Consider the following 26,018-nt stretch of genomic DNA (forward strand, 5'->3'; position numbering starts at 1 on the left):
ACACTTTTTGGTTATTGTTTTGGGTTTATACCCAGAAATGTGGCCTACTTCTGATGTTCTTGACATTCCTTCATTTATTTCACTTCTTCGTGTCTAAACACTGATTTCAGATTCTGAGTACACTTCAGTGCTTCTTGTACACATTTTCCACAGATGGCACTTATGCATTTTTCACATGGTTTGTCTTGTTTTCATTGCACTTTCCAATTTGAACATTCTTTCACTTTTTTAATTTATCTAGTCCTACAGTTGCTTCTTTGTTTGACTGGCTTTCTGGCTCCTGACCAGCTACTCGGGGTTTGCCATTCCTGAGTTCATTTACCAACTGAAGAATGAACGCCTTCTTCTTCAGGTTATTTTTGGTTATTTGATTGTAGATGATTCACACATTTATTGTTGGTATGTCTAGGATACAGTAAAAGATGTGCACTGGCCATCTCCTGCAAGCAACCTTACTTGAATGTTTATGAATTATCAACATCGACACGTACGTTATGGTGGTATAGAAAGTAACAGTTACTGGTTTCTTCTTTGCTTCTTCACTCACTGTTACTTCACAATGTAGTGTGATGAAGATAGTGAAATTCTTATTCTTTTTCTCTTGGTATACTGTCCCGTGCACTCCAGTCGGTTCAAGATGATGGTGGAACATAAGTCAGAATTGTTCTTGTTCACACAGTTGGGCATTTCTCTGTGAATCTTGTTCCCATTAACTGTGACTCTTGTTACTACTAATGGCATTTTCCTCTCTGGAAGTTTCTTGGCAAGTGGAAGGGATGTAAAAATGCTGTCTGTCGTCATGTTCCTTCCTTGGTTCAGTAACAGTGCATGAGGTGAACAACGTCATACACTTCCAACAGTTGGTTAAAACTTCAAGCCAGACAACTGATCAGTGTTTGAAAATATATATGGATAAATAAAAAATCTACTCACCAAGCAGTGGCAAGAGAAACATAAAACATGTGGAAATGCGTGAGATTTTGGAGCCAGTGGCTCCTTCTTCTGACAGAAGAGTTAAGGAAGAGGAACGAAGGAGAATGACTGGTGAGGTTTAGGAAATGGAAAGTGACAAAGGAAAGTTGCTCAGAACCCCGGGTTAGAAGGGACTTACTGGATGGGATGAGAAGAAAGGGCTGATTGTTGATACTTGCAACAGACAAGATTCTCTATAGCAGGTACCAACAATGAGTCTTTCCTTTTCATCCAGTCCAGTACGTTTTCCCTGTTCGGGGATTCGGACCTACTTTTCTGTAACTCTTCCCCTTTCCTAAACATCACCTGTCCTCCTCCTCCATCCTTCTTCCTTTCTCTTCTACACTTGTGTCAGAAGGAGGAGCCATTGGATCTGAAAGCTCAGGTGTTTCCACATCTTTTATGTATTTTCTCCCACTACTGCTTGGTGAGTTGATTTTTTATCCATCCATGTATGTTTTTAGAACTTTAGTCAGTATTTGTCAGGTTTGTTTGGAACTCGCACTTTGGAGGTAACTGCTCATGGGTTATTCATTTCACCATGGCAGTAACAGCAGAGGCAGCTTTGCACGAACTTGTTCCATATTTCAGAAACACGAGCGAGCTTGTCAGGACAGATTTACGGCTCAGGATGACTTCTCACTGATGCAAAGGAATCTGATAAGTTCATGAAATTTGTCTCTTGTTGTATCATCCCTGATAAAACTAGGACCCCAGAAATGTGACCAGAGGTCATCCAGGATTCACCTTTAGCACAAAAAGCCTCTGTGGTGCACATCACTGCCATCAATTCCACCAACGGTACTGTCAAAGTGGCATTTTTAAATTTCATTCTGAACATTTGACACTGTGTGTCTTTTTATCATAAGCAACAACAACTCATCAAAAGGAAGTCAAAGCCAATGACGAGGTAGTCATCTGCTCAGTGGTGAGCTTATGCATTGGGTCCTCTTCTGTCCTCCAGGGTGTTCAAATTAGCACTACTTTCAGATGACAGTATTAGTTACTTCCCATTCCATTCCCTCTCTAGTTGTCATTTTCACTGTTGCACAAATTGACATTTGAAGCTGTTGTGGAAAGAACTGAGATGGGAGACACCTACTGAAAGAAGCTTCTCCTCTGTCTTGCTGTCTTCATTGGGAGTTGGAGTTATCTCTGGCAGAAAATCATCACGCATATATGATAAGTTACTTTTTGATTCAATATCTGATTTCTCCAGAGTATGCAAATTATTTTCTTTAGCAAGATCACGCTGACACAACATAAATGAAAACAACTGTTACAAGTAGGAAAGAAGAAAATATAATTAAAAAAGAAAAGAAAATCTGTTTCTAATTGATGAGGCCATGGACCCTGCCATTGTGTGCCTTGTCAATACAGATAACCATACCAAAGGTGCAACCACAATGGAGGGGTATCTGTTGAGAAGCCAGACAAATGCGTGATTCCTGAGGAGGGGCAGCAGCCTTTTCAGTAGTTGCAAGAGCAACAGTCTGGATGATGGCTGATCTGACCTTGTAACATCACCAAAATGCCTTGCTGTGCTGGTACTGCAAATGGCTGAAGCAGGGTGGGGGGGGGGGGGGGGGGGGGGAATCTATAGCTGTAACTTTTCCCGAGAGCATGCAGCTCTATTGTATAGTGAAATGATTATGGCATCCTCTTGGATAAACTATTCTGGATATAAAATAGTGCCCCATTTGGATCTCATAGAGGGGACTAATAAGGAGGATGTCCTCATCATGAGAAACAAAATTAGTGTTCTACAGATAGGAGCATTGCAATGTCCCTTAATTAAGCAGGGAGGCAAGAAAATTTAAAAAGAGAAATAGATAGGTTAAAGTAACATATAGTAGAAATTAGTGAAATTCGGTGGCAAGAGGAACAGGACTTACGGTCAGATGAATACAGGGTTTTAAACACAAAATCAAATAGGTAATGCAAGAGTAGGTTTAATAATGAATAACAAAATAGGAATGCGGGTAAGCTACTATGAACAGCATAGTGAATGCACTATTGCAGCGTAGATAGGCACGAAGCCTACGCTCACCACAGCAATACAAGTTTACATGCCAACTAGTTCCACAGATGATAAAGAGATTGAAGAAATGTATGATGAGATATAAGAAATTATTCAGTTAGTAAAGGGAGCCAAAACTGAATATGATGGGAGAACTGAATTCAATAGCAGAAACTGGAAGAGAAGGAAAAACAGTATGTAAATATGGATTGGGGGAAAGGAATGAAAGAGGAAGCCAGCTGACAGAATTTTACATAAGGCATGATTTAATCGTCACTAACACTTGGCTTAAGAATCATAAAAGAAGACAGTATGCATGGAAGATATCTAGAGACTCCAGAAGGTTTCCTGATAATTACTTTAGGATAAGACAGAGATTTCAGAACCAGATTTTAAATTGTAAGACGTTTCCAGAGGCAGATGTGGACTCGACCCAAATTTATTGGTTATGTACTGTTGATTAAAACTGAAGACATTACAAAAATCTGGGAAATTAAAGAGATAGAAATTGGGTATGTTGAAAGAACCAGACGTTGTTGAGAATTTCAGGGGGAGCATTGGGCAATGACTGATGAAAACAGGGGAAAGAAATACAGTAGAAGATGAATGGGTAGCTTTGGGAGAGAACATAGAGAAAGCAGCAGAGAATCAAACAGGTAAAAGACACAGCCCAGCAGAAATTGTTGGATGACACAATACACACTGAATTTAACCGATGAAAGGAGGAAATATAAGAGTGCAGTTAACGAAGCAGGTGAAAAGGAATACAAATGTCTAAAATATGAGATTGACATGCACTACAAAATGAGTAAGCAGGAACGACTAAAGGACAAATGTAAGGATTCAGAAGCCTATATCGCTACGGGATAGACAGATGCTGCCTATAGGAAAATTAAAGAGGCCTTTTGAGAAATGATAAGCACCTGTATGACTGTTAATCACTCATATGGAAAACCAGTCCTAAGCAAAGATGGGAAAGCTGAAAGGTGGAAGGTGTTTACAGTGCCTATACAAGGGAGATATACTTGAGAGCAATATTATAGAAATGGAAGAAGACGTAGATGAAGATGAGATGAGGAATATAACACCGTTAGAAGAATTTGAAAGAGCACTGAGTCCTGGGAGTAGGCAACATTCAACCAGAACTACTGGCAGCCTTGAGAGAGCCATCATAACTAAACTCTTCCTACTAGTATGGAAGATGTATGAGACAGATGAAATAACCTCAGACTTCAAGAAGGATATAATAATTTCAATTTTAAAGAAATCAGGTGCTGGCGGTGTGAATATTACTAAATTATCAGTTTAATAATTCATGGTTGCAAAAATACTAATACGAATTCTTTACAAAAGAATGGAAAAGTGGTAGAAGCTGACCTCGAGGGAGATCAGTTTGGATTCCGGAGAAGTGTAAAAACGCACGGAGCAAAACTGACCCTACGACTTTTCTTAAAAGATACGTTAAGAAAAGTTAAACCTACTTTTGTAGTATTTGTAGGCTTAGAGAGAGCTTTTGACAATGTCTACTGGAACACTCTCTTTGAAATTCTGAGGGTAGCAAGAGTAAAATACAGGAATCGAAAGACTATTTACAACTTGTACAGAAACCAGATGGCAGTTATAAGTATCGAGGGACATGAAAAGGGAAGCAGTGGTTGAGAAGGGAGTGAGACAGGGCTGGAGTCTATCCCCGAAATTATTCAGTCTGAACTTGAGCAAGCTGTAAAGCAAACAAAAGAAAATTTTGGAGTAGGAATTATAGTCCAGGGAGAAGAAATAAAAACTTTTATGTTTGCCGGTGACACTGTATTTCTCTCAGAGACAGCAATGGACTTGGCAGAGCAGTTGAATGGAATGGAAAGAGCCTTGAAAGAACAATATAAGATGAACATCAACAAAAGCAAAACGAGGATAATGGAATGTAGACAAATTAAATCAGGTGATGCTGAGGGAATAGATTAGGAAATGAGACACTTAAAGTATTAGATGGCTTTTACTATTTGGTCAGTAAAATAACTGACAATGGCTGGAGTAGAGAGGATGTAAAATGTAGACTGGCATTCGCAAGAAGAGCATGTCTGAAGAAGAGAAATTTGGTAACATCAATTACAGATTTAAGTGTCAAGAAGTCTTCTTCTGAAAGTATTTGTATGGAATATAGCCATGTATGAAAGTGAGAAATGGACAATAAAATATTTTGGACAAGAAGAGAAAAGAAGCATTTGAAATGTTGTGCTATGAAGAATGCTAAAGATAGATGGGTAAATCGTGTAACTAATGAGGAGCTACTCAACAGAATTGGACAGAAAAGAAATCTGTGGCACAAATTAACTAAAAGAACAGCTCGGTTAGTAGGGCATACAGATGAGGCCAGGAAAATGTAGACACTCTTTGAAAGTTAATATCTTTGGAACAAAATGACATATCACTGCAATTTTGTGTGGTAGCATAGTCTGTCGTTTCCTCAACAAATCTTGGTGAGTGTTTTCCAGCAGGTGACAGTGCAGCAGTGAATGAAGTAAGACTGTTGTCTGAGCAAAGCAAGGCTGTATTGAAGTGGTAATGTAAATACGAAAATATGATGGAGGTAGAACGGCAATGACGTAACATGTACAGAACTCAGCCACCAACACGTACAACAATTTATCGTATTTGGGATACATTTTAAACTCAAGGTAATATTCAGGATGCGCATGTGGAGAGGCCTGATTGACTAAAAATATCAACAAGCCCAGCTTCCAGCAATGCTGTGTTGCAACATTTTAGGTGACCTCAAAAATCTGTGTAGAAGGGTGCACGTGAAAGCAAGATACGCTGATCAAGTGTATGACAAATTTTAGAGGCTGCAAAGTGGAAAGCGTACACTCCAAGATCACTGCACGCTATCAACAAGGACAATCCGGAATGAAGGATTGGGTGCTGTGAGCGGTTTGAAAGCATGCTTCGCGAGGATGAACCGTTTGCAGCGATGGTCATCTGGACTGACAAGGCACAGTTCAAACTAAATTGTACTGCCACAACTGCATATAGTGGGCTCTTGAAAATCCTCACACTCATGTGGACAAACAAGTTAATCTACTATGTGTTAATGTGTGGTGTGGTCTGTCATTGCGTGGTTTGACTGGCCCTTTTTCTGTGAGGTGTATCTTCATACACTGCAAAAATTGTTTTGACCTGCCATCCGAGGGTGCGTTTGGAAATGAAAGATTTCACCTACAACAAATGGTGTTCTGTCCACTACCACAGAGATCTCAAGAGCCTACTTGGATGAAAATCTACCTGGACAATGGATAGATCAAACAGCAGCTGTTGAGTACCCATATGGTCCTCAAACCTTACACCTCTTGACTTCTACCTATGGGGACAACAGAAGCTACAATGAACGAGCTATGAGAAACCATCGAAGCTTCCTGTATGGCTATCACACCGGCAACATTGACAACTGTAGTTCAGTCAACAGTTCAGCAGCACCGACATTGTTTGGGTGCTGGCGGGGGTCACTTTGAAGACATAACATAACTTTCCCCCAGTGCAATAATTGGAACACTATTCCATTTTGTTTCAATAATACTGGAGAGAAGTGTGGGCAGTAAAAATCACAGAGGGAGACCAAGTGATGAATACAGTAAGCAGATTCAGAAAGACGTTGCAGCAGTTATTCAGAGATGAAGAGACTTGCACAGAAAGAATAATATGGAGAGCTGCATGAAATCAGTCTTCGGACTGAAGACCACAACAACTACAACAACAATGAGGTGAGTAACAAAATATTACTGAAAAGCTGCATTACAATATCCAGAGCGTAAACCTTTCTGACAATGCTTATATAAATATTCAAGGCATGGCAATGCAAGTATCTTTGTAACTATGGGAACAGCAATAATGTAAAAATCAATTATAACTGGAATCAACAAACCCCTTCCACGGTTCTAAGTAAAAATTCATTAAATTTCCATGAAGTTATGAAAATTCGGAAAACTGGAGTACACTATTATCAAAAATAGAAGAAATGAGGAAGAGTCACAAAGTTTAGTTGAAAACTGTTAAAACTGAATTTGTTATTGCAGAAACAAACATTGACATCAATATCACAACCCTCCAGCCATCTATTTCTCCAATTTACACAGACCCCAAGTTTGTAAAAGACTATTTACCAACAAAAATAAATAAGAAACATTATAGATAACATTAATTAAATAACACTGTGTGTGTTAGCTGAAGTTTCATTTGGAAGTGTTATCAGCTGGCAGAACTGCCATTTGCAAAAGGCAGGTTATGCGAGTCAACAAAAATCAAGAACATGAATCAGTGCTTGAAACAGTCTACCACTGTCATGTTAATTATAATGGTGGGAAATACTGTTTAAATTGCTAGAAACTTGCACCAATTCAGGCTCCTTAAATCAGTCCTACAGTCAACAGAATTTCAACCTATTTCCGGTAATTTGCTAAAATTAGCTTCACAAAAGCATTGTTCAGGTGAAGCCTTTAAAGTGCTGGAATAAACACCAACCTGCATATTTGAGTGAAGAGTGTAAAGATTATATTTGCCAGCTTCATTGAGATGTTTTTCTTCAAAATTTATCTTCTCTCGAAGGCAAACTATATCATCATATCCAGCAAGAAAAATGAGAATGGCACCTGACAACAAAGAAAAAAATGTAGCATCTTCTATAACAATAACTTTTATTCCTTCATACAATTTTAAAAGATACATTACATAGCCAGATGCTAATAAGAACATAAAGTCACAGGTATATTAGAAAGTAATATGACTGGAGTTAATATAAACACAAATTAAATTACTGTAATTATAGAAAAATATATATGAAAGTAGAACTGATACAAATGCAAGTGAATTTACAAGAGATAAAATTTCCAGATGGAAGGGTGAGGTGAGATGATAAAAAAGATGAAATAAAATGTAACTGAAAATTATTAGTGTCAATTCAAAAACAGCATGTCACTCAGACCTCTAAAACCAGGCAGAAACACTGCACGATCGTAGAAGAGATAACAGAAACGAGAGAGTAATTTACAAACCATAAACTCTATATAAAAAAGTTAATGAAATACTTCAGGAGAAAGTAAAAACTATGCATGCAGGGAGAAGCTATGGATACTGTTTGAATATTACATTTGTTGAAAAACCAAACCAGATAAGAGAGCCAACTACTTAAAAAGAGGAAGAAAATGCTGTAGGGAAAGATGAACACAGCAAAGAGTAACTGAACTGAAACAATAACATGAGGTACAATGATATAAACATTCATCTACAAAACCATCTTCACTAGTCTTAAGGAAAGACACTGACTACATCACTTTTATCTGTCCCATGTTCTACTTTAATTCAACAAAGAAGTGACATAACAGTGAGTGAGCCTACGAAAGTTGAAGTAAGCACCATAGCAAAGAAAACAAACTAAATTTACATGGATTGTATTTGTACATGAAAAAATAATAGTTTTTCCCTTAAATAACGGCTATTGACTGTAACTTAGTTATAATCTTATAGCATAGATCTGGAACAAGCAAAATGTATTTTGCACTTTTGCACTACTCGAAGATCTGACAGAGAGATATAATCTTAACCCATTTTCATAACACGAGCAGGAGTGCGGCATACTTCATACACACATAAAGAATAGCTGTCCACATGTTACAAAAGTAAACATGTTTGAGCAAAATCACGGTTTTATCTTAGTTTAGTTAAAAAAATGACAAAACAAACTTATGAGTTAAATCACTATTTAACTAAACAATGATAAAATAACCTTTCATTGTATCACACTGTTGCCATGTTAAAGTGTTACTGCACAGTAATGACCCACTCAGAGCATAAAACAGCACAGTTGCTGTAGTGCCTTGAGAATTTCGGTGTAAATTCTAGAGACACTATGCTTTCCACTGTCTCAAACACCCGATATTTTAAGTACGAGGGTGAGAGAGTGGAGATGTGTCTACCCCGCCGCCAGTTTCTGTGTACGCAGGATGGACGTGTATTGCGAGAATACGGCAATGTGATGGTCGATCGACGTGGGCAAGTGTTTGCAGCCCGTGCCTGAGTAGATGTATGTGCAGTACAAGGAGCAAGCACGCTTTATTCCTTGACGGTGTAACGACTGTATTGTTGTAAACAAATGAATTATGTACTAAACTAAACACTTTTACATTTGACTTTCGGATGTTGGACTTGTGAGAAGCAAGAACTGGTTTTACAGTGGTTATTAAACAAAACTCATAACAACTGTATCTGTTAGTTTCTAATGATCTAAGACGGAGTTGACTTGCAAGAGTTGACCATTTGTGTGAATCTTGTGAAGTTGTTTCATTGTGGAGATCCGTCTGACCCGAGAATGTCGGCTGCAAACTATACATGAGTCAACAGTGAGAGACGTGTGAGTCTTGCATCCCAGTACCACACTCTCTCCTGTCATCCAAAGACCGTTAGAATGTGGCGACCTACGTGACAGGATTTGAAGAAAACGGGAATTTAAAGACAGAAACGGAAAGAAGATATTAGGTGTTGCCATAGTAACCAAGCCTAACAACATACGAGAACTGTTTCCAGTAATTGTGTTGAGTCCAATGAACAAATGGAAGAAAGTTGCGAGTGCAACGCTGTAAAAGATGTGAGAAAGTACTAGCAGAGAGAACTGGAGAGAAGACCTCAACTTTTCGACTAAGAAGGTCAGGTGTGGGGAGTAAGCGGTCTTCACAGACATACATCGCGCCAATGCCGTAACCAGCTACTGACGCCGACTGCACCAACTGCTGCTCACTGGTGCTGACTCCACATCTGCTCACCATTGATGACGCTGAAACCAACATCCGCCGCTGCCAGCGTCAGTGCTGTCCACCGGCACTGATTATACACCTGCACACCAATGCAGCTTGAACTCTATGCCGGGTGAGCAAAAAACAATAATTGTTTGGTAAAGTTGAAGGAACTGGGCATGATAAACTGTTAGTGCAGTTATTGTATTCAGTGGTGAATTTTCTTTAGATGATAACCAGTTCCAAGATCCATAAAATTATGGATCAAGAACAGCAACAAACTTCAGAACCAACCATGGCCATTACAGTAACTAGGGAAATGCCAGATTGGTCTAAAGTAGTGAATTTAATCAAAGTTCAAAACGCCCAAATGGTAACTTTAAGACAAGAGTTAAATACTCGAAATGGTTCCTTGAGACAAGAACTAAATGCTAGATTAGATGACCAAAGTGCTAAGTTAGATGATCAAAGAACAGATTCAAATGCTCAGAATGAAGATCTAAGAAAAGAAATAGGTTTGGTACAATCTAGTTTAAATGCCCAGAGTGAAACCTTGAACAGTCAAGCAGCAAATATAGTTTTATTACAGACTAAATTTGACACTCTTAATACAGGTTTGGTACATTCTAGTTTAAATGCACAGAGTGAAACCTTGAACAATCAAGCAGCAAATATAGTTTTATTAAAGACTGAATTTGTCACTCTTAATAATAAGCTAGAAAATCTGAAGTTAGATTTAAAGAGTGAACTCACTAGTTCTTTGAATACTCACGTTAATCAACTATTTACTGAATCTAACCATACAGAATGAGCAATTTCAGAATTTTACAAAGAAACTAGAATTTGACACTAAAAGTAATAATAAATGCTCAAGCTTAATGAAAAGTTAGAATCTTGTGAAAATGTATGTAATGTTATATTTAAGTCCGTAAAACAGGAAATGAATATTTTGAAAGAGAACACAGATTGACCTAAGGATGTAATATTGATTATTCAATCGAAAATTCCAGGTGTTAGTATATGAGATGTTACTACATGAGCTGTCAGTTCACGAGTAAATAATGTAGAATGGAATGCCAGGGAATAATTAGCCAACTTTGACATGATAAATGTAAGTAGTCTGGCGGAACCTTTAGAGATAATTATAGATCAAGAAACTACCAAGAGTATAAATTCCAGAAACGTTTCAACTGTTGCTTTTTCCAAACTTAATGATAATAGAAATGTTAGAGATGACTCATGGAAAGAATTCAAACTTGTACAGAAAACAGATTAGAACATAGAATAACTTTACTTAATGTCGTGCTTCCTAGTAAAATGGTAGCTGTTTTGTTGTAGGGAGACTTTCACATAAAATTTAATGAGAAGTACTGGCCCATAAGCAATCAAGTGATGTTAATGTCAGATCCATGGGATCCGGGCGGAGTCAAATCTGTTCCCCAGGGACGTCAACGTTCTGTGTTAACGGGTGGACTGACGACCGCTGGTAACCAATTTGTTTTCGGTGTTCCTTCCGAGATTAGTTTTCCTGCACTGAATTCCCTTCAATTCTTGAACTATTCTGTAATCAATTCTTGAATTCTTAAACTATCCAATAATGTTAGTAATTTTGAAACCGGATATGACTACAAGATTAGGACCAATTTAAGAGAAAAACAGATGAACAGTGATCTCTAGAAATGAAATGAAATGAAATGAATAAATATTATTTGAGTGAAAAGTATAATATCAGGGTATTATTCAAACAAAGTAATATCTAGACATCAGAAACTGAATGGAGTACTTTATGTGTGTATGAAATTTAGTGTAAAGTGAATGACTACATAACTATATTATCGTAGTGTATAATTTTCTACCTTTTGTGAGATGCAATGTAAAGGGGAGGGTTTGTATCACTTTTGAAAGGGGTGGGTACTGTAGGTAAAAGCATGACTAACACTAATCACACACCCCACCTTTCAGACAACTCTCGCAGACAAGTGTAACTGATTCTTCACCATTTGCCGTTCAGTAGGTGTTGCTAAGATTTTTCTTCAGGGGCTTCAAAGGCGAAGGTGAGAATGACAGTTCTGTAGGAGACGTTTAACACCATACTTCCTCTGGCTTCTCACTCAAGTATCGGCAAAGTAGGGATCCTGGGGAAGAGGGGTGGGAAAGGTTTTCCTGTCTTTGGGACTATCTTCTTTCACTTCTTCGATCTTAGCAACCGTCTCTACTTTTTCCTTTCTTACTTCTCTATTGAGTACCTATCTTTCCTTCTTTCCGTATGCATATACTTCTATTGCTGAAGTCCTTCTCAATTTCCATGGTCCATTATAACCTTCAACTTATTTCACATAAGCCGACCGAAGAATCAGGATACACAAACACACTTAAGCATACACACAAAGATATACTTAAGCACAAACAGAAGAATTACAAATTAGGAACCTGAAGTGATGCCAGAACTGCCAAGGTAGGTAGGCAAATAAAGATATAGGTACATCTGAGTCGATGTACATATTACATTTTTGATATGTGGCAGTTCTGCATCGTTATCTTTTCTCGCTCTCAAATATATATTTACATGTGCTGTACTAGTCCTTGGAGAAAAGGCATAGTATGTAATGGGAGTTGGTAAATACAGGTAGACATAGCATTTACTATGTGTGTGCATGATATCTGTTTATATGGTGGAAGGGATGAGTGAAAGAGGACTCTAGGGTAGTAGATGGAGTATTGGAAAGTGGAGTTAAGGTGTAAAGTAGAGGGTAATTTTACCAGCGAGTATTTAAGAATAGTATTCACAAAGATGTATGCTCGGACAATGTACCAGGAGGCCCACTCAGGAAGGAGAAGAAGAAGGAGGAGGAGGAGGAGGAGGAGGAGGAGGAGGGCGCACCCAGCATTTATTGGATGGAAAGGGCAGATAGGCAGACCCAAGAGAGGCTGACCTATACTGTGCGGATAGGGGCACCAAGAAGGGGATCGACCTGTACCATAGATTAGGAAGTTAAAATGGGCGTACCTACCAAAATGGACGAAGAAAGGGTACTCCTAGGATCAACCCATGTAAGATATAGGTACCGTTCCTAAAGGGAAAAAGGGCAGTGTCATGACAGAAGTCACACTTTTAAAGGGATGAGTTGGGTAAGTTCGAATTCTATGCATAAATAGCCTCATTAGGTTTCGGGTTTACAAATGTCCAAGAAGGGAACACTTATTCTACCCAGAGTTCCTCCAGATTACAATAGACCATGAATAAGTACATACTTAGAAAAAGTAGTACCGGTATGGGAAGTAAGAACGAAGCAGCAGAGTATTCTTGAGTTATGCACACCTGTATTTTTTGATTGGAAGAGGAATAGAAAACAGAGCTAACTCCGACATGGATTGAAAGGGTCATGTATTATAATTATTAGTAGAAAGAGAGGACCTGTTAAAAGATAAAGAATTATTTTGTGTAATTGTACAAATGAATATGTATAACATATTGTGTGTTCGAGCTAAGGGGAGGGATATGTAGTGCCTCGAGAATTTAGGTGTAAATTCTAGAGACACTAGGCTTTCCACCGTCTCGAACACCCGATTATTTTAAGTACGAGGTTGAGAGAGTGGAGATGTGTCTACCTCGCCGCCGGTTTCTGTGTTTGCAGGCTGGACGTGTATCGGGAAAATACGGCAATAGTGATGGTCGATTGGCGCAGACAAGTGTTTGCGGAGCGCCTGAGAAGCTGTATGTCCAGTACAAGGAGGAAGCATGCTCCATTCCTTAACGGTGTGATGATTGTATTGTTGTGAACAAATGAATTATGTATTGAACTAAAGACTTTTACATTTGACTTTTGGACATTGGACTTGCGAGAAGCAAGAACTGGTTTTATAGAGGTTATTAAACCAAACTCATTATAATTGCATCTGTTAGTTTCTAATGATCTAAGATGGGGTTGACTTGCAAGAGTTGAACGTTTGTGTGAATCTTGTGAAGTTGTTTCATTGTGGAGATGAAAATATAACAGAGTTGAACAAAAGTATCCTGGCAGTACAGAATCATTTCAAGAGTAGGAAAGAAGCCTATTTTGAACTCCCCTTAACCAGCTATAGTCTTCGGAGAAGAAGAGTTTGTGAATATCGATGCAGCCATCTGACCCGAGAAGAAGATCGGCTGCACACAATACGTGACACAACTGCGACAGATGTGTGAGTCCTGCACCACAGTGCCACACTCTCTCCTGTCGTCCGAAGACCGTTACATTACATCAGATCCCCACCAAACACTTATTCGATTATTAATTATCTCATAGCCAACAGCCTCATTAGGGGCTTGTGCTGCTTGCTTGGGGGCCATTTTCTTGCATGGATTGTAAATTTTTTCTCACCTAGCTCGCTGTTATTTTATATTACTGCTGCTCACTTAGGCCTGTAACAACACAGCTTAATACTGTGTTAGCTGAAGCAATAATGAAGGAATAGAAGTGGACTCACAGTTGCAAAACAACAATGGAATGGTAAAAAACAATGTTATTTGTGGTTGGCCCACTTTATACACTGACGCGCAAACTGGAATGAGATTTTCACTCTGCAGCAGAATGTGTGCTGATATGAAACTTCCTGGCAGATTAAAACTGTGTGCCAGACCAAGACTCGAACTTGGGACCTTTGTCTTTCGCGGGCAAGTGCTCTACCATCTGAGCTACCCAAGCATGACTCACGCCCCGTACTCACAGCTTTACTTCCACCAGTACCTAGTCTCCTACTTTCCAAACTTCACAGAAGCTCTCAGTGACCATGTCATACAGCTGTTTGTTAAAGGTTCGGGTTAGGCAGCTCTGCCAATATCAGCTGATCAATTTGCTTTGACTGCAGTCTCTATTTTAACCACAGCAGCATGTGAATATGTGGCACATGTGCTTTTGCACTTTAACCTTAAAAAGTCATGCTAGGATATTTTGGTGGTCTGTCAGTTTCTGCTTTCCATAAGTTCTCTGATTTCAATCCAGACTGCATTGCACATAGAGATGATGAATAAGTCTAGCCGATCATAGTTCTGCACATAGGAGTATGTGTGCTGTGCACCTTCATGGAGGTACCTCGGATTATTCACAAATCACAATGGAAGGATGACCATCTGCCCTAAGCTATTTGGATTCACATTGCCATCATTCGCAATGGCATATTACAGATGTGTGTAATTCTGTGAGTGCATCATTACAGATGGGTGTAATTCTGTGAGTGCATCTTGCTTTGGTTTATTACTGTGTACCTTCAACACTCACTCTCCATCTTCACATACACGTTTACGAAAAAATTGTTACAGAAGTACCCTACATCGCAGTGGCAAGTTGAAGTCGTGTTCATGGACCAAAAGCTGAAATGTGCAGAAATCCGACCCTGGCAAGGGAATCATATTCACACAGGTCAATCTCCCTCATGGTGGTGAGGTTGGCGACCGCAACCACAGGAGGGGTCGACAACCGCGACCACAGCCATGGCCTTGGCCACGGTCAATGCATTGTACTGGCACACATGTTGCTTGCTCGGCATGATATACGGGTGGATCCACATCTTGCAGCTCTCGTTGGGCAAGTTCACAACACCCGTTTTAAACTTATGTACCAACTCATTGTAATTGTGCAGAACTTTTTGTGTTTTCAGTACAGTTGCCGATTTAACTCCCCCAGCTTTCAGTCTCCACCTCATCATCTCCCATAAAGTAAACCTGCAAAAATGTGATTGACTGTTGAACAGAGGTAAAAGGGACTCCTATTTTATGGTGTACTTGCCCCTGCACCATAAAGGTCAGTGAAAACCCAGGCATGACGAAAGTTCTGTCTGCCCCAAAGGACGTCATGCAAAAACATGAATTATATTTTTTAAAACAGTTTAGGAATTGTTGTTACTCATTAGTCGCACCAGAAAATAATTCCTTTAAAGGATCGACTGTCTCTTCTAATGCGGGAATGTATACATTGCTCTGAGGGCACCACATTACCGTCATTTCCTCCTTCCATTTCAGTGCTCCATACAATCTGCATGCCTAGTTCTTAGGGTCAATTTTAATGAACCTGTTGTTAGTGTAATTTAAAGCTGGTTCATAGCCAAAAGTAATTTTTTTTACAAAATCCCCATGTGTTCATTGCAAACATATGCCAATTTTCAACTTGTTGTGGTGAGTCAGCAATGCATCTGCTTCTTCGACTGTTTTAGAGGCGTGCACAGAGGCAATATGTGCTGCCTTTTCCTGACATTGAGAAGCCACATCTTCAGCTGTCTCAGAAGCAACTGAGAGGCCATGCATTCTGCTGTATACTACTGTCAAGGATGTAACTGCTCGTGTCCCATCACTTGCATGTCAAGGTGCAATGCGTTGAGCATTCTGCTAACACCGAGCATCAAAATGTGCTGAGTTTTCAGCTGCTAGAGCATCTGCCTGATGCTCTGCCTGTTCATTTCTTCACTGTTAGGATGAACAAATGATTGTTACTGTCTAGCTGTTTTCATAACTCAATCCTGTTGTGAGGTCTATGAAAGATTCGACTGGCATTTTCCAGACATTAGAAATTTAAACGGTAATACCTAAACTGAGGAACTTAATGTCGTAAGATATCCAACCTAAACAACCTAACCTAATAACTTACCTAAATAACAACAACACAGCCAAATGGATGACACAACTGGCAATCAAAAACAAATGTCAATTATGAAAAGAAGAAACAACAAACCTAACTGAAAAACAAAATAACGAGAGCCTACAAACCAGCAAAAGCACCAAAGAAACTAAGAATCATCGAAATCCAAGAAGAAAAACTAAGTCAATGTTCACGGTAATACTACAATCCAACAAGCTTCCACAATCCAATTTCTCAACGTTAATTCTTCTGAACTACCGAGACCCAAGAAGAAAACAAAATCTACAAAAAAATTATAAATCATGCAAATCCAAACAGAAAGAATTTCCATAAAAGCACAATCCAATACACTTCTCAAACATTCTACATGCTGCAAATTATGTTTTCATGTGCATATGTTACATTATTGCAGAGTTTAGTGACAATTTTATCCTACAGGAATATTTCCGCTATCCTAGATTTATTCATTTATCAAAACTGTGTGTTGATCTACACATCTTCGTGTGAATATCTCACACACTATGCCATAATCTTTGGAAGGTATGTAGATCCAATTATTTCGTGTTTTGCGCATGGAGGGCAGTTAATCACGCATTAGCCTCTACTAACGGCTTCTCTAATATTTAATCTATTTTTCAATTATTTTAAATGTATTGTCTTTTGTAATTAAGATTGTAATCTTACTGTACTGTATGAAGTCCTTATAATCATAAACATACCATTTTGTATGTATTAAGGCTATTGGTTGTTCAATTGATCATGCACAGATCGACGGGTGGGGCTCTTTCTTTGCAACCTGCAGCTTTCCTATGCTAGCCAGCAGTTCACAGCAGATGCCTCTGAGCATGTACAGTGGCTCAGTGCTTTGACTCCATGTGTAATCAATAGGTATATACATGGTATATTTTTATTTTGTAGCTCTGATGCCTATTTATTTTATTTATATATGGTGAATAGCTGTATTTTTCCTGGCCGGTCGCTTGGGGTAGCCGAGCGGTCTGAGGCATCTTGTCACAGTCCGCGGCCTCCCCCATCGGAGGTTCAAGTTCTCCCTCGGGCATGGGTATGTGTGTGTGTCATCCTTAGCATAAGTTAGTTTAAATTAGATTAAGTAGTGTGTAAGCTTAGGGACTGATGACATCAGCAGTTTGGTCCCGTAAGACCTTAGCAAAAATTTCCAAATTTTCTTGGCCTACTTTAGTAATTTCAGAGATACATACTGGTCTGAAGATAGTCGACAATTACCAGAAAAATAGGCACCACTTGCAATGTCGACTGATTGTTCTTGTTACAAGTATAGATAAATGTGTCTACTCACATCTGTCTGTATGTGCAAATTCATCTCAGGAATTGCTGTAAGGATTTTGATCAGGTTTTCATTACCAGATACACTGACTCACAGGGAAGATTTCTGTATATAATTTATAAATATTTCATACAAATTGTCTGAATTATGATGAACTTGTGAAAATGACAGCATTGCCACCCATCAAATAGCAGCCATAATTTGAGAGACTTGCAGTGCCTTGAAGCAGCAGAAAACATTACAAAAACTGCATATGGTGTGGTGCTCTAGCAGTAGAGTACAGCTAGAAACCGAAGGGTTTTAGGATCGAATCCTGGCTAGGTCACTTTTTTTCACTCCATCTTTCAACCTACCATTCACCTCTCAATGATGTGGAGATTTGTCAGAAATGAAATGTGTCCTAGATTCCATGTTACACTGTAGCTCCCTTTTGCCTGGTTGGACTACTGGTTAGGAACATGCAACTTGCCTGAGCGTCATCCAAATGATTGCAAAAAAACTTGCGAGTCCAAAGCCTGTGGCTTTCAATTATTTACGTGTAGAATAAAACACATTGCGAGATGCAGCTTTACTCTGTTTATATAAAGGAAGTTTTGCAGCAGAGCACCAGATAACTCAACTTGCAGCTTTCTGGTTTCCTTTGGTCAAATATACACGCAAACATGATTCTCTGTGTGGTGCGAAGGAAGATATTATTTGTTTGGACACTTTCAAATTGTACAGAACACTGTTAAATGAATGTCCACTGTTGAGAAAAGTATTTAGCACTTTTAAAGATTGTAAAGACATGGGCATGACTTCCTTGAATGGGATTCAGAAATTTCATGTGGATGAATACACAAGATTTCTAAATACTTTTACAGACGGCTAAGGGATGCATTTCGAAATATCAAGACAATTTCATGAAATATGACAATTTCAGACTGTCAGTTTCTGCTACCCTCAGATTACCAGTCACAATCTGCACTCTTAATTCACTGCAAATTCTTCTAACAATGGGGAGTGAGCCACTCAACTTTGAATTATTGTAATAAATATGACCAATAACAAAAAGATAACAACCTCATTACCAGGCTGTGGTACAAGACTTACAATTTGAAATAATAAAATATTTTGAACTAATAGTTTCCTTGCAATCGTTTGAGAACAACTGCATAGAGAAAAAATGTCCAAATTAAAAATACATGGTGTTTTGTTTTTTTATGCTGCAAGTACTATTTTTTCCCAGAGAAGTGTCAAAGAAGTCTGCCATAAAGAACCCACAACAAAGAATTGAAGCAATGAGCTTTGACAATGCATCACAGCATGTACTAAGCTTCACAAAAGAATTGCTGTAATGTGAGCTAAACATATATATCATGTGTGTTTTCCCTATTTTTTTTTCTTTATTTTAGGCACCTCAGCCAGCCTCCGATACATATCAAATGACTCACACTCACACACACCCACAAGTCACATAAAATACTAATATTGTTTGTAAGCATATTACTTACATCACAATGTGCTCCCATCATTGCTATGAGGTGTCATGTCGCATCAATACAGAACACATAACATTCATGCCTTTCTTCCAGGAGTGCTTGGTTCGCAGAAGAGCTTCTCTGAAGTTTGGAAGGTAGGAGATGAGGTACTGGCAGAATTGAGGCTGTTAGGAGGAGTCGTGAGTCATGCTTGGGTATCTCAGATGTAGAGCACTTGCCCGCGAAAGGCAAAGGTCCCAAGTTCGAGTCTCGGTCCGACACACAGTTTTAATCTGCCAGGAAGTTTCATATTTATGACATACGAACTGGGTCAAACGTTCCTACTTCTCAGACAGATATCAGTGGGTCAAACGTTCCTACTTCTCAGACAGATATCAGTTCCAGTTACATCAGTGATTTTTATCAGAAAATAAACCCTCATTAGACAGTAAACAAGTCCCTGATAAGTCTTTTCATGCCTGTTATGTACATATATAAAACATGAAGTGCAAGGGGGCATCCTATATGTAACTGTCAGTGCTTAAAATGTTATTTTCCACATTTTACATTTTCCCACCTCTTAAACCATTTTTTTTATGTCCCTTGAAAAGTGTAAAACGGGGTTTCACTGTATGTAACACAATATTATGAAAAAGCTAGATTGCTACCCCCCATATAGCAGAGATGGTGAACCACGGACTGACACACAAAAAGACTTCTAAACAAGTAAACTGTTGGAGAGAAAGCCTCCTTCTGAAATAGACAACAAACACACACATTCACACAAACACAGCTCATACAGTCATGACCCCTGTCTCTGGCTGCCAAGGCCAGTCTGGCCTCAGCAGCCACAGACAGTGGTCATGTGTGTGTGAGCTGCATTTGTGTGAATGTGTGTGTGTGTGTGTGTGTGTGTGTGTGTGTGTGTGTGTGTGTGTGTGTGAGAGGGGGGGGGGGGGGGGGCGCAGACTGATGCAGCAGCCAGACACAGTGACTATGTGTGTTTGTAAGCCGTGAGTGTGTGTGTGTGTGTGTGTGTGTGTGTGTGTGTGTCTATTTCAGAAGAATGCCTTTAGTAGTCTTTCGGTGAGCCTGTCCGTGACTCAGTGTTTCTGCTATATGGTAAGTAGCAACCTTCCTTTTCATAATACTGACATTATTCCATCCTGGATTTCCTATTGTTTTAAATATTTAACACCCTAACTCATTTGTAAAATAACCAGGAGCTCAGAACTATTTTGTACAGGGTTGTTCAATTCTTTAAAGAACTGAGTGTTTACTGGTTACTTACTATCTGGCAAGACACACAGAGCACTGTGGGGTTAAGAGCCACCTATATCCCGAAGACGTGGAAATGAAAACAGGGTGATATTAAAGCATTATTCAGGAACACATGCAGGAATTTCAAGAAATTTTGTTAGGCTTGCCTTATTACTGTATATTCGGGACTTAAGATCAAGCCACATTGTTGAATACCATAGATAAATTTAAGACCTTCTCAGGAATTGTGTGGTGCAAAACAACAGAGAATCAGACATATATCTGTGCAACATACGGCACATATGCTTATGTTTAACATCTCCTCCTAAGCCCCTGATCAATTTCAACCAAACATTGTATATTTATTGCTTATTACCTGAAAACAATCATTTTTTGACAAAATAATTTAATTGGATAGATAAAAAAAAATCTTCTCACAAAGTGGCAACAGAACACACACACAAAAGAATGTTATAATTAAGCAAGCTTTTGGAGCCAGTGGCTCCTGCTTCTGGCAGAAGGGTTGAAGGGGAAGGAAGAGGGGTGAAGGAAAAGGACTGGAGAGGTCTATAAAACGGGGCAGAGGGGACTTAAGATCAAGCTACATTGTTGAATACCATAGATAAATTTAAGACCTTCTCAGAAATTGTGTGGTGCAAAACAACAGAGAATCAGACATATATCTGTGCAACATATGGCACATATGCTTATGTTTAACATCTCCTCCTAAGCCCCTGATCAATTTCAACCAAACATTGTATATTTATTGCTTATTACCTGAAAACAATCATTTTTTGACAAAATAATTTAATTGGATAGATAAAAAAAATCTACTCACAAAGTGGCAACAGAACACACACATAAAAGAATGTTATAATTAAGCAAGCTTTTGGAGCCAGTGGCTCCTGCTTCTGGCAGAAGGGTTGAAGGGGAAGGAGGAGGGGTGAAGGAAAAGGACTGGAGAGGTCTATAAAACGGGGCAGACTTCAGGAAAGTCATCCAGAACAGCAGGTCAGGGGAGACTTACCAGACGGGATGAGAAGGAAAGACTGTTGGTGACTGCATGAGACGAGATTTGAAATCCTAAGAATGTAAAGGTGGAAGACCGGGTAATAAGCGAGACAGAGATTACTGCTTAAACATTGTGCATGAGTTTTAGTAAGAGTGTAAAGCTGGGCGCATTGTAGTAACAGAGGTGGGAGGTGGGTGATGAAAAATAGATGGTTAAGACAATGAAAGATGTAGAAAACTAATACTGAGTAAAGAAAAGAGTAGTTACTTTGAAGAAATGCTGAGGTGGAAGGAATTAATGTAAATTAAGACCAAACAGTGTTTACATAACAGCTGCCCAGCCTTTTATATCGCCATGACTACCACCAAATTATCAATTAGGATGAATGGGCATAGGCAGAGGGTGCATACTGGCAATATGCAGTATCCTGTTCCAGAGCATGCTCTATAACATGACAACTGTAAAGTGGGAGGAGGAGATGGACTAACAGAAGAGTGGAATAAATAAAATAGCCAGGCAATGTTGCATATCTCAGCTAACACAATTTGAAAAAAAATATCTTTGATGCTTACCCTTAGTTCCTGACGAATGTATCTCAATAAGCAGTTTCATCAGAAGATCCATATCAATATTTTCATCATTGAAGCTATGGTGATAGATCTCCAGCAGTTTTCTATCTTCTTCACTCACTACTTCTGTCAATCCAGGCAAAGGTTCGGCAACAACCATTTCTGCATTCCTGATGTAAAAGTCAAGTGTTATTGGAATTCAAAGCATTTTTCCCACTTTTTAATATGACTGATGCTTCTTCTCTTTCTATAGCGCTCTCACACCAAACTAATGGACTACTACCAGAAGTACACTGAATAAAATCAATTTTACATAACCTTTACGCATTACATTATGTGATGAATTGCAACTCATATTTTCCTCTTTTAAACAAATAAACAGAAATATTCCACTTTCTGGTCTTATATAATATTATTTAATAGCAACTTGTCAATGAACCATAAAAAAAGGGAATCAAATGCAATGATTGCTGCAGGGCAATGCATAGAGACTGCAGTAATTACAGTGTGTGATGAAACACAAATCACTCAGAATGGACAGAGAGAGAGAGAGAGAGAGAGAGAGAGAGAGAGAGAGAGAGAGATAATGTAAGAATTCACAGATTAATGCAACAATATAATTAAGTTTTAATGCTATATTTCAAGTAATATAAATTTAAAAAGAACTTATACATAATATACTGAAGCTTAAAGTTTAGTCATAACTAATAATGTTCCACACAATCTCCTTCTATATCATGATACATGTGTAAGAAACAAAGAACTACGGAATCCTAAAGATTCAAACTCAATGCATTTATGTACTTTATCAGACAATTACCCCGTTTTTATTAACAATCTTGTTTCTGATCAAAATATTAATGGCAAGCAGATGGGCAGTAACTAGAAAGTCTGTTTATTTTGTGCTATATGTGGCTAAAATGTTCTATTCATTTCATCCTTGGTAGACCTACAGAATTCCAACTACTGTGTTTTTTCCAATTCTTGAAATAAAATCTAAATTTTGTTACTGTTAACATGCAGTAGCCCTGCCAAATGCCATGCATGGAAAGCCAATGTACACTGACATCCTAATGCAGTCTAATTATAAGCATTTACTATCCAGTGAAAGCAGATGGCACTGACATGGTAAGTTTTGGACCATTCTCGTGACTTGCTTGGAAATTTCTTTCTCAAAACTCTTTTGACTAGAATAAATTGGTACATTTACATGCGTTTATTACACACCTGTGTAATAACGTAAAAGTAAACCTGCATATTCAGTGGAGTTAAGCAGAGAGCATTGTATCTTCAATCATGAATACGGTAATGTGGCTATTTCAAACTTATAGTGTGTGAGCACTGTCACTTTATAGCAAGGTGGGTTGGCAGCAAGATCATCTGACAATATGCACTGCAGATCTGCCTCCTTGTGGTCACTCACAGTAAACAAAACCAACTGGTAACTACTATTTACAAGTTTTGGCTCACATCAGTACTCAATATATCTGAGTGATGCCTTCTTCGAGAGAACTAGCATAGCTATATACACCCAAACAGTGGAAATGATTCCCACACAACCAATTCGGCCTCTAGGCAATTATGAACAGCAGTACAAACTCTAGCACTGTGCCACTGGAAGGAGGTTCCCAACAGAACATTTGGAATGAAACCTGGATCAATGGCATCAGGATTTTTCTGGTACTTGATGATCATCATAGAAGAGTGTGCATTTGGCCAGGTACCAGTGCACATATCAGGGTCAGGTTCGGCACAGAAGTGCGTTACTCATGTTTTGGGTCAATATTATTTATAGATGTCAATATAATCTACTCCCACATACTGGTTACCTATCTTGAGCCACATTCCACCTCCTGCTATCAGACGGAAAAGCATGCTACTGGGTGAATACTTGAAGATTGCTGATAACGCCAACCTTCCAATATGGAACAATATATTCCCTGAAGAGTGAAAACGGCTAAGATCAAGACATATGACTCTCATCACAGGCAGGTCTCTCATGGGAGCTTAATTCAATATCACTGATGAATGGAAAAGCTGCTGGCAATGAACCTGTCCTCCACAATCTTCATCACCATCGTGTGATTGTGGTGCAGAACAACAGTTGCCCAAGGTGCACCAACATGTCCCACATATGCCTACAAGGATCCTTTTGAAGATTTTCTGACAGCAACAAATGATGTCATTAAATACATAAAAGACCTCAATATCTGTACATAGTTGTTTTCATTTGTGTTATTTTATGCTGGAGAGCTGTGATTAAACGTTGATGTGAAGTAGTTTTGTAATCTTTGTACATGTATCGCCATACAATAAATAAATAAATAAATAAATAGTTTGTTGTTTTAGTCCTGTGTGTGGCTGTTATTCTTCGCATGTATCCTTGACTGTTCTGATAGTCTGCCCCTCTTAAGACACGGCACACCACATGGAATGCAATATACACTAGGGTTTTGCAGACATAGATCGTCTTTAACATTGTTGAAGGGAGCAAAATACACTCAATGCCATGTTTCTGTAGGAGTCTACAGATCTTTTCCAGATACTGGCTCAGCATGAGGTCTAAAGGCAATTCTTCTTGGCTTTTCATCCTCTGTCTCAGACTCAACTTCTTTCCCAGGCATTCTTGATTTTGACTGCAACACCAGGTCAGTCTAACGATCCAAGTACTCATTCCTTTGGAACACTAGTCGTCGGTGTTGTAATCCTTCAATAAGACTCTCCATATGTGATAGTGATCGAGCTCTAAGGAGCAGAGTCTTTGACATCAAACTTCTTTGTAAAGGATGGTGATGACTAAAGGCATGGAAATAGAGGTGAGTTTGTGTAGATTTTATACATACATTATGAGCCATTGTTCTGTTAACTAAGACATCATGGAAAGGCAACTGTCCCTCTTCTTCCAGTTCCATCACAAATTTTATATTACAATGAATGGATTTAAGTGTTCCAGGAATTCTTCAAGTTTTCCCATTTCATGTGGCCACACCACAAATGTATCACCTACATACCAGTAGAAATATTTTTGTTTCAATATGGCAGATTTTGGTGCCTTTGCTTCCTATTACATAAAAATATGATTTACTAAAAATTACATATTGCACAAGGCATACTTATGAAAGGTCACTGTATTATTTCACAAAACATATTTTGTTCTGCAGATATGTGATAAAAATTTACTGCAAGTATGCTCAAGGTTTGCAATTGAGTAATGATGCAGAACAACAACTTCTGATTGTCATGTATAATGCTACTCCTGGAAACTCTCACTTTTGAAATTCAAAACTTCTAATGACGAACTGGCAATGAGTACAACATACATGGGTTCCCATACATGCATGCATTCTACCTTGTGCCCCAGGATAAACAAATCATTGCACAATCATCTGTCAGTGGTCACTCACGACAAATTCAGAGTAATCATTCTTGGGGATGTTTCCATGAAGAATGGAACAGTTTGTAATGTCCTGTGAACGGGATGTCATAAGACTTTGTGCTGTAAGTCAGCAGAGCAGTCAGGATAAGAAAAGCAAAATGTACAATATTAGTCGATCAGATTACGGTCAGATTGTGGGTGTCCTTTCTATGGGTCACACCATCTCCACGGTCAAGCAGGCACAGGGCTTTTCATGTCCCACAGTATCAACAACGTTCTGTGAGTATATTGAGTCAGGAAAAAAATCCACCACCAGGTTCAGCAGCAGCAGGCATCAGCATATTGATGTTAGTCTGGATGCCTGAAGCATGGAAAAGTTTCACCCAGCCACTGGTAAGTTGCAGTACGTGTTAGTACATGGCAAGGGCTAGCTACAAAGTATGCTGAAAAACACACAATGCGATGAATCCTACTTGCCATTAGGGGATTTTCAGGTATGTGTTTCAGGTCCCATCATATGAAGATTGTTTACAGGGGATGAAATGGGCCCATCTAATATGTCTGTCATCGTCTCTCATTCACGAGTAATAAAAACATGCTGTCTGATCATGTGTAGGTTGAGCATTCATGAATCAGGAATGCTCCCCAACATTTTCAGG

The 26,018-nt window shown here is 38.8% G+C and overlaps 1 protein-coding gene across 3 annotated transcripts in view; it reads right to left on the reverse strand.

The window, feature by feature from the left end:
- LOC124622217 (3'-5' RNA helicase YTHDC2-like) overlaps positions 1 to 26,018 on the reverse strand; it is a 302,377-nt gene that overhangs the window by 158,063 nt on the left and 118,296 nt on the right. For all 3 annotated transcript variants that reach the window (XM_047147868.1, XM_047147867.1, XM_047147869.1), the window contains exons 11-12: positions 21,987 to 22,153; positions 7,505 to 7,632 (exon numbers count right to left, since the gene is read on the reverse strand). In XM_047147868.1, the coding sequence (XP_047003824.1) occupies positions 7,505 to 7,632; positions 21,987 to 22,153 (295 nt within the window). The remainder of the gene's footprint in view (positions 1 to 7,504; positions 7,633 to 21,986; positions 22,154 to 26,018) is intronic.

This window comes from Schistocerca americana, chromosome 7 (assembly GCF_021461395.2).
Source record: "Schistocerca americana isolate TAMUIC-IGC-003095 chromosome 7, iqSchAmer2.1, whole genome shotgun sequence".
Taxonomy (NCBI): Eukaryota; Metazoa; Arthropoda; class Insecta; order Orthoptera; family Acrididae; genus Schistocerca; species Schistocerca americana.